The sequence below is a fragment of the Patella vulgata genome, chromosome 9, assembly GCF_932274485.2.
Source record: "Patella vulgata chromosome 9, xgPatVulg1.2, whole genome shotgun sequence".
NCBI lineage: Eukaryota > Metazoa > Mollusca > Gastropoda > Patellidae > Patella > Patella vulgata.
Window position 1 is genome coordinate 29,172,979 of NC_065887.2, and position 11,068 is coordinate 29,184,046.

Below are 11,068 nucleotides of genomic sequence, written 5' to 3' on the forward strand. Positions count from 1 at the left end.
CTTTAATTGTTATTAGTATAGTTGGGGTATATTGTTAATTCCTTAGATACTATTTTATTATAATACCGATTTGTATAACATTTATTTAGCATTCTAGGTTTCATCCCGTTTCCAGGACAGTTACTCTGCTTGTCGGACGTGCTGTTCTCCGTATATGATGTTTAATGTTTTCCGGTAATAAATAGTCTCAAGGATAGTTCCAGTCTTTAGTTATTATCGAAGATTTACACTGCTACAATTCTATTAAATCTGATATGTTCGTTTGTTTGTGATTTCTGCGTATTGTGTCTTGTCCGTAAATTTGTCTTGTGTAATTTTTGGTGTGTGGTGCAGTCCCCATGCACTTACTATTAGTATACAGTGTACATAGTGTTGTCGACTAAAATCGTCGATGTAAGATATTCAAATGTCGGTCAATCAGCTTTGTATCTGTTCTCAAGCGAAGCTAATTGTAGAAATACAGCGTAAGTTTCGTATGTGATTTAAAGTGACGATAATGAAAGACAACCGGTTTTATCTCAACATTGGTTTAAGATGTGTACTTTAAACTTTAAAGTTAAAACTAATACTAACATGAATTAAACTATATATTTAATATAGTAGTACACCCCCTATCAAGTGAACAGTTAATATTAGAAACCGCTTCATTGATAACTGCGAGAACCGTTTCCTATTCAAATATACAACCAATAATCAGCTCCCCGGTGAGACACCACTTCATTGATAACTGTAAGTGTTCTTTGCAAGTCAAATCACTAATTAACACAGTAATAATTAAGCCCTGTTGATAATCGCTTAAAGAAATGTCAGCATTCATTATCCAAATGTCAGAGAATTATCGTGCAGTAGAACAAACAGTTTTGGTCAAATATATAAAGTTTGAAATGTCACTGTAGTGATACATATAATTATTCACAATTATGGTTTATATATTACAATTATGGGAGTCGCGGTGGCTCAGTAAGTAAGACGTTGGCTCGCTAACTTGGAGGTCCCGTGTTCGATTATGGTGTTGGCCGAGAAAGTTCATCGGGATTTCCGGCATGGCTCCCCCTGGCCAGTGATACAGGACAGAGGGCCTGGCAGGAGACAACTTATAGTCGTTCGGATGGGACGAAAAACCGATGTTCCGTGTACACAATGGCGTGCAGACGAAAAAACAAGCCCTGACAGTTGGGATTCGATATAAGAGTAGGCCATAACACCGCTGTCTGAGCAAAATTTCCCCCCATAGCACACTGTATAGCGTATGTTCATCTTCATTAGCCCAGTCGGAGCAGAACAGTAGGACGTTAAACCCTATATTTGAAAAGTCACAATACACCAGATCGTTCGTTTATATCTCTATTTTAATGTAAAGACTGATAATTCTGAGAATTATATGTTGTAATTCTAACGCTCTATATTTCCGTTTAAATAAAACTGACACTGTAAAGATAGAATTGTTAAAAATTAAGACGAAGTAATATTCATTATGTTAAATGCTTTAACAAGCCTGATATTCATATATATCTCAAATGAGTACTGTTTTAATGTAAAGACTGTTAGTTATTGATATTCGGGGTAATATATTATAATTCTATCTCTGGATATATATACACTTTAATATAACGAACACAGTAAAACTAGATTTGTACCACTCAAAAACTGACAATTAAATTTTGTTATAATCATCTCAGCGATGGATTTACCGATTGGTCTCAAATTTCAAATTTGCATGCTATCTGAATTTTGTACCCACGATGTGATTGTATAGTTTTAAAAATCACGTCCAACTGATAATTACTTTTTACTGATCAAAGCGCAAATGCCATTTTACATTAAAGGCGCTAAATCTCTAATTCAATATCATCCATTATATTGGAAATTAAAAACACAAATTAAAATTCAATATTGGTCCATTTCAATCAAATTGATATTATCTTACCGTGAAAATATGTTATCCTAATATCCAATACACAATGAATATTTTTAAATCAGTACACGACTCGTGTATTCTATGGAAATAATGATTTTGAGCGCCATTTGTAATGACCAAAGAAAAACATATCACACAAGACAATTAGGAAGTAATTAAAAATGACTGATTCTCAAAAAGAAAGTAAAAATACAAAAAAAAAACAAAAAAAAAAAGAAAATGGACTAAGCATGCGCAAATGACCGACGTTCAATTTGGACTGATTAGAATTACAATAAAATTATAAAATTTGGATATAAATCACTTTATATACATTCATATAACATTGATATATGCTTTTAGACCCAGTTTCGTCTAGAGCTATTCGCCCTTTAAAAAATAAATCACGAAATGGGCAACGGGAGATGCAGCCCTTCGTGATTCCGACCTGATACACTAATCGCGTATATTTAATATGAGAGAAAAAATATAAATACCCCAAACAATTTCGCGCATCTCTACCCTTTGCTATCTTTCGTCACTTTCTTTGCCCCCCTTGGCTTAAAAAGCTGTTTCTGCCACTACAAAACATAAATTGTAATAAAAGGCTAGATCCCGATACAGTGGTTTGTTTTATTGGTACAAAAATAGATTGAACACTCATAGAAGTTTATAAACATAGAGTTATGATAAATTAACTACATGTTACTACAGCAGACCCAGATCCTCCAAATCCACCTGTTACCTCTTGCCTCTTCTTTAATAGTACACATGATTTATTTTATATTGGCCGTTTGGGATAGGTGCGAGATGGTCTACAACATCTGCCCGGAAGCTTGCCTGTCTGTTTACAAGTTAGAAACAAACCTTTCAGTGTTTTAATAAAGTGTACAGGATGACCCACTTAAAAGCAGATGGCAAGTTCCAAACTTGAATCGAGAATTTTAATTTCAGGTAGATTGAGTAGGCTATTCGTATCTTAAAGAGGAGCTATAAAGCGTTTTCGTGAGATTTAACAGTGATATATAGACCAGGAACCGAGTATGACGTTATCACGGGATCTTAGAGTTGTGACGCCGTATCAAAAATCGAAGACTGTGTACCGATGCGCAATTGTCGAAGGAACAGGCTTATTTAGTAACGGTGGTTTGGTGAATAAGGCGCAGGCTCTCTAACCAGAAGGTCACAGATTCGATTTTCCAGCGTGGTCTGCCCTTGTCAGTGGGGGCAGGGCGGAGGGACTGGCAGGGAAAATCGCCTAGCATGTCCGTCTTCATTAGTACAGAAAGAAGCCCCATAAGAAAACCTTCTGCACCATATCTTTAGCGAAGTTTACAATCTTTCTTGTATTTTTTTTTATTTATACAACTTGGCCGTCGGCTCTAACAAAATATAAACACAACAAATATGTTAGAAATGTAAGACAATATGTCAAAGTGAGTGGTTTAGTACAACGTGCTATACTATTTTACAAAAATAAATTTGAGAAAACAGAACCTATTCAAAAATGAGATAAATTTAATATAGTATTTGGGGGAAGCAATCGTTAAATTTCAGAAAACAAAACCTGTTCAATAATAAGAAAATTTAATATCTTTGGAGTAAATATGAAGTTGAGAAAACATATTTGAAAGCCTAGCAATCTTTGAATTTACAACATACCAAGAACATTAATCTCGACCGTCCAAAATATCTGACTCTTCCCTATATTGGTAAAAGCTATTTTTATAGCTGGTGGCACGGGTGGTGTCGGAAAGATAGGGGTTTTGGGTTTTGTTTTCAGTTTTTAGAACCATAATATGTTAAGAGGTTTTTTTTGACAATTTTCATAGAGATTTCCTTCTAAAACACCCAACATTATACATCGATCAAAAACTTTATTATTCACTATTCACATAGTCGATCTGAGACCTTTCTATGACTTGCATGTTGGACCACTTATCGATGCCGCATGTGGTAGGTCTGTTGTTTTTGTACACAATGTTGGCTGAGCTAAGTAAATCACAGAATGGTGGGATATGAATCTGTAGAAAGATACGCTCGTATATGGTCCAGATTTGGGCTAATGTAACATTTAAGGTACTTCAAAATGGAATCCGGCTTAAAATGTCTTTAGAATCTTCCCACACAATGGTCAAGGAAAAATACACACCTCAGACTAAAGTCTCAGATTTATCATGAACTGATTTTATTCCGCTAGGGGCTCTGCAGACCGGTTTTTTCATCAGATTTTATTATGTGCCATAAGGTGAGTTATTAGTGTAACTTTGCGTGTTCATCTTGGCTGCATTTCTTCCAGTAACTGTTTTAACATTGTGCAAGAATGTCAAGGATCCAAATCTAGATTTACTTTCCAGATTTAAGTCACAAGATAAGAAGCTTTATAGATCCGCATTTAATTTCATCATTCTCTGGTGATAGATTCTGAATGGCCGCCATTGTGAATATTAGTGAATCTGGATTCGAATTTGAAAACAGTAACACACAGAATGAATTCTGAATCTGAAAATAAAATGCAGATTCGTATTCCCAACAAACACAAGCTTCACTGGGACTGCAGTGAAGCGGTCATTTGCATCGACTTTCAAAGACAAAATCTGTATTATCATTTTATTTAGTGAGTATCTAAAGCTGCGTTCACATTGCATGCGCATTCAATGTGAATTCCGGAGACCGGTCTCCGGAATTCGGATTGGTTTTTCCCGGTTTAAAAGCTGTGCGTCACATTACAGTTTATCCGGATTGAATTCAGAATGAAAAGTGCAACACTGAATGCGCAGTGAAGGTCATTCATATCCAAGATGGATACGCCAGACATTCGTATTGGTGATCTTGTGTTACTTATGTTTAATTTCCTGAGGCAAGCAAGGCTACATCAGCGACGCGCACGATTTCGTTGGCACCAAAATCAAATGCGAATGAGGATGATTACTCTTTTGGTAGCGTTTGCTATACATCAACACGTATGTACATGTACTTCACTCTTGACTGTACTAGCGAAGATACATTTCATAATTGAAATGTTATGAAATGGGGTCAAATTTCCTACTGTTCTAGTCCGACTGGGCTTATAAAGACGGGCATAGACCTTTTTTCCAGGACAGCGGTGCTACGGACTACGCTTTTATCGAATTCCAACTATCAAGGGATTTTTTTATGTCCACGTCAATGTGTACAAGGGAACTCTGTCTTTTGTCCCATCCGAACGACTAAACAGCTACAGTCCTTGTCAGGCCTTCCGCCCTGCAACACTGACTTGGGGAAACCACGCCGGAAAATCACAATGAACGTTTACGGTCAACATCGGGAGCGAACCCTCGACTAGGGAGCCAACTTCTTACTCACTGAACAATCGTGGCTCCCATTTCATAATTCAAATCCTTTTATTTCAGTAACGAGGGGCTGCAGCTATATATAGGCTACACCCCATCATGCGGGCAAAGTTATCGTTTCCGGTAAAACTGTTGATCTGAATCAAGCGTGTCACACTCAAATCTTGACTACGAATAACCCGATTCGGAATAATTGTTCCGAGTTGAATTCGGAAAAATATACGGATTCGTTAATTCAGATTCAATTCGGTTTTTATCGAATTGAGTGTGACGCCAAAGTCCGGAATAAGGCTTTATTCTGAATTCAATTCAGATTAAACCCCTAGTGTGAACTCAGCTAGAGTGTTACGGCTGTTGCACACGGGCCAGGAAATACTTACCTTTTCTAGAACACCTGATACCATTTATCAATAGAAGAATTCACATGGTTAACAAACACTTGTGAGTATTTCTGTATCTGAATCATCATAGGCACCCACGTCAAACTTCTTTTAAAACATGCACATTCGTTTTTCAGAAAAAAAACATAAACTAGCCCAGGTTAAAAAATAATATCATCTCGTACGCCACGTCACGATCAATCCCGAGTCGTATTACTGTTGATATTTCGATGTGTAATGGAATCCGCGTCAAGGGTTGCTGATAAGATTATAATCTGATAAAATGTGTTTGTCTGCGATTAAGAAAATGGTTTATTTTAAGATTTCTTGGCCCTAATGTCAATTGAGACACCAGATTAAATTCCCTTTGGGATTTCTAATGCGTTTATATGTAAATATCGGGACTCATAACTCTGCTGGGGACTATGTTGTTGACTGTTTACTCAGTCGTGTTCTCCAGCTTCTGAAATCCGAACTCGAACTACCTCTCCATGGGGGATGGCGTAAAAGAATAGATAATGCTTTTTATTTAAAATATTCAAATTGCAAGACATAGTTTTATTTCACAGTCCGGTGTCGACATTTAGTGTGTGCAGTTTAATAGTTCGGTGGTGGGTAGGGGATTTCTCCGGCCGGCGATTTAAATTACCCTCCCAATTGTGATTAACCAGCGCGTTACACCTCAACACTTGTTCATAAAATTTTGCCAAGATGGATGTAAAACTTATGTTGTAAAAATTACGATGTCGATGTGTGCAATTTACAATGTCGATGTGTGTCATATATTGTGCTATTGTATTCAATTTAAGTACAATCCTGTGACGTATCAAAGATTTCTAAGATGAATGGATTGGAAATGAAACATCTCGTCAACACCCAATATTTCGGTCATTTTGAGACTAAAATACGATTATTGTATTCTATGATCACGTGTGTAGTGGTAAGGTGGGGGGGGGGTGCTACTTATGTCACCTTACTGAGTATTACCAGGTGTTCATGAAATATTAAAATTACCTTCAGCTTTTACTACTTTGTTATATACTATAATATGCTTATTCTGTACAAAGCGCAGATCCGAGATGTTTTTTTACAGGGGTTGGTGGGCCGAATTTTATAATATTTAAGTCTAAATTTTTTAATTTTAAAACGAATTTTTCCTTGAAACTGCATTTTTCTATCATAACAATGTATAACATTTATATCACGATTGTTGATCGTCGTCTATACCTCAATCATTCAACATATCCGACGTTATGGTGCAGTGAAATCACATCAAACAGAACAGTATAGTTTTCCTATCTAAATAGGTAATTTTGTCTATTCAAATAAGTAATATAGTCACTTTAAAAACATATCCGAATTTATGGTGCAGTGAAATCACATCAAACAGAACGGTATAGTTTTCCTATCTAAATAGGTAATTTTGTCTATTCAAATAAGTAATATTGTCACTTTAAAAAGGTAACATTATCACTTTAAATAGGTAAATTTGTCTCTTTAAATAGGTAACATTATCACTTTAAATAGGTAACATTGTCACTTTAAATAGGTAACTTTGTCTCTTTAAATAAGTAACATTGTCACTTTAAACAGGTAACATTGTACATGTATATTTAAATAGGTAAAATTGTATATTTAAATAGGACTAACAATTATTTTCTATTTAAATAGGTAACATTGTCTCTTTAAATAAAAACAATTTTATCCTTTTAAATAGGTATTATTGTCTCTTTAAATATATTTTTCTGTTTCAGTCTGAATTGTTGATTTTCCTAGAGGGATAGCACTTCAGATCAAACGATTAAGAAACATCGTCTTCTATGGACACTGTGTCTAATCAGCATCAGACGTCAGCGCCATTTTATTTATTTTGACAACTTAAAAGGTACGGAGCAGAAAACTTGTTTTCTTCCCTTCTGGTTTCAATTCCAGGAATTGATGTGCGTTGAAACCTGATGCCAGTGGAAGTTGGTCAAAATCTGTCTCTTATTAAAAAGGAAATAAAGTGCAGTTTATATAAATAATAGTACAATGAACACACCCAAAAAAACAAGTACAGCAATATTGAGTATGAAAAAGAAAACCTTTTTATCATCGTAGACATAATTGTATGTTTGTCTCCAATGATCCAAAGACATGGTATAAAATTCCTCTCGGGCCATCCACAGTTAGTCACAAGTAACACCATTCTCGACGCAATGGCGACGAGCAGCATTATTGGGGCATTACGCTTTGTGAAATTTGATAGCAATAATTATCTATGGTTTTCATTGGTCAAAGCAAAATGGTTAACAAAATCTCTAATTTAAATGGGTATCTTGAGGCGACAGTAACAAGCGAAAGAACATACACAGGGTGCATAGGACCAGTTCCCAGAAAAGGTTGTTTAACCTACGTACTTTTTTGTCGACATAGGGACCAGAAAAGATAAGTAATCAGAAACATCTCCTTATCACAGTAAATGTAGCAATGGTTAAAGAGCTGATAATGCTATCAACCATTGCTTTGGGAATAACGCGAGATTCCTGATTTGAACTAATCGGATTAAATCGAAATGACTCTAAAATAGACGCAGACATGTCCCTTTAACGTACGTCGTACATTTACTTTCAAAGAATGATTCATAATACTAATAAATTAATGCCCGACGCAAATAATAGTTTTCAAGTTTATTTAATTTATATCTAAAGGTCAATGCAACTCATAAACGTCCGTTTCGTCATACCTACATTACTATAAGAGTTGTGATGACACGAGAGACTCGGTGGTTGTCTGCCAGAGGTGACGCCTGTGGAGCTAACAAGGAGAGAGAAAGAGAGAAATGGGGTTTAACGTCCACTCGACACAAACTAGGTCATTTCGGGACTAACATATGGTTCAATTTTATTTCCATAATTCGCTTGCGTGTAGGGGTCTTTAGCAGTGGGAGGAAACCGGAGGATCCGGAGAAAATCCACGAGGTTGGACAGGCGACCCTACTCCTTGTCACGTACAACCGGGGATTCGAAACCACGCCAGTTGACTCAATGACAGACTTTATGATACAGCACGCACGTGCTAACCATTCAGCCACCCAACCCCCCTATGCGTTAAAGAAAACATAGAAAATGAAATTGATGAAGAAATGACTTCTCCTGTTGGAAAAATATTTAATTACCTCTTCACCCTCCTCCTCGTCGTCATCATAAAAGCGCCAGAACTTATGAATTTTACAACTCTTGACAAAATAACCAAGTGCGTTTGTGAAAGATAGTATGGCATCAATATTTATGTACGGAAGGCAACTGGGGTAAAGGAAGTATTCCGGAAAGACGAACACGAGTATCATTTATTAGACCACATGGTAATTGACAAAATGTGGAGCTTATAGAAAGACCAAGGGGTATCGCCCGCCTCCCTTTGAGACATTTCTTGTACCAATTTTTAGATTTACAAATTATTTTGGGAGAATTTTGGTAGGAGAAAACGACTGTTATTATTCAAGGCTTTGTGTCGCAAAAATAATTTAACGTACGACAACGGGTAATTTACACCAATGTTTTAATAAATTCTTGGAACAAGAGAAAAGTTCCTTTTGAATCCATGAATCTTAGACGTGAACTTAACATGGAGCAACTGGGATTGCCGAGATCTCCCGATGGGCTTGGAACGTCGTTTATCCAGTGAATAGCCTCTTATTTACAATAATAACAGAAACCCGCTGCCTGGAGAGTATGGGGAGGAGGGGATAGTGTAAAATGTAACACTGAACACGTGTTAATCAAAACTACCAGCGACATTTACTTCCGTTTTTGTTTATATTACTGTCATCCACGTGCCAGGTCTATATTTAGACTTGATATCGATCTGTCCGATACCAAAATATCACTTTGAACACTAGTAGGCCCGTATAAATATAAATGCTATAATTCATTGTGAATTTTAGTATAAATGATATAACTCACTTTGGACATAAATATTATAATTCACTGTGAACACTAGTATATGTTATGATTTACTTTGAACACTATTATATATATTATAATTCATTGTGAACACTAATTATAAATCATTGTGAACACTAATATAAATGTTATAAATCATTGTGAACACTATTATATATATTATAATTCATTGTGAACACTAATTATAAATCATTGTGAACACTAATATAAATATTATAATTCACTGTGAACACGAGTATAAATACAGTCTTTTTAAATATAAAATATATATGGGATGAGTATACAACTATAAATTCAGATATAAGGAAGTAAAAAAAACACCCTGAAGCTACCAATTCTCTGTGTGGGTTATTCAAAGATAGTCTCTTAACCTTAAAGTTCCAATAGTTTTTTTGGATCTAAGATTTACTTCACCGCAGTAACCCCGCATGATGCAGCTATATGCCCAAGCCCCTCTCCATCAGACTTTCAAAAATGTATATTTCCTGTGATTCTTTAAAGCCAAAAGATAACAATTAAAAGATATTGTTTATTGCTATCTAGACACACTACTTCTTTGTAAAATTGTTGTCGAATTAAGTCTAACATGCAACCTAATGGCTTTAAACTAATTACCTGGTACCTAAATCCAGTTAGGCACCCGGCTGTAATTATCAAAAATCTATACGAATCGTCTTTTCCCATTAGAAATATCTGTACCTCATTAAGAAATGACATAATCAAAGTAATCTAGAACTAAAAGTTAATTGAAGTGACATACGGATGTACTTACCAAGCGGAATCAGAAGTTGGTACAATCCCTACGGAATATCCAAAAAGACTTCCAGGTGGTCCTTGAAAGATAACGGGATGCTCTATGTCGATATTGAAACAAGAAAAGGACGGGATGACATAACAGAGCAATAAATAACAGATCCACGAATAAATCACAGCGTGGCTCTTGATAACACCTACGTATCCATTTCCAGTGTGTCTATCCATTGTCTCCAGGTAAAAGAATTAAGTTAAAATTCAAAATCAATTCTTTGGACTTGTAGAAAAAACCCACAAACTTATTACCTATAGGTTTTGTGTTCTCACATATTATCCGTAGTTTTATTATATATGATGCAGCTTATAAACTTTAGATGCGTCATATATACGTCTGAGAATAAAAGAGTCAGTCAGGCCTTTATTTTGACGTCTGCCAAACTATAACCACGTGTTTGGTGGACTTAACATTTGGTACCGATCTGTTATAGAATTTGTGGATTGCTGGCCTAGAAACATTTAACATATAACTAAACAACAGCGACCACTACACCGGTACATCAACCACGATAAATATACAACTTAACAATTCATTCACGCCGTTACAGACCACGCGGTATATACGAAAATTGCCCCCCTATTTTCAGGCTCTCATATAATTGCCCAAATATCACTCTATTTAGTCATTGGAGTTGAGATTTGTCATACTTAAGTGGTCCATAATAACGGAGTTAATAATCAGTTCTGCATTTTAGAGAATAATTA

At 35.7% G+C, this 11,068-nt stretch overlaps 1 protein-coding gene across 1 annotated transcript in view; it reads right to left on the reverse strand.

Annotated features, from left to right (window-relative positions):
- The window catches only part of LOC126807786 (integrin alpha-4), a 30,459-nt gene extending 19,596 nt beyond the window's left edge, over positions 1–10,863 (reverse strand). The window contains exon 1 of the mRNA XM_050532613.1: positions 10,326–10,863. Within this exon, the coding sequence (XP_050388570.1) occupies positions 10,326–10,534 (209 nt within the window). The 5' untranslated portion in view covers positions 10,535–10,863. The remainder of the gene's footprint in view (positions 1–10,325) is intronic.
- Between the last annotated feature and the right edge of the window lie 205 nt (positions 10,864–11,068).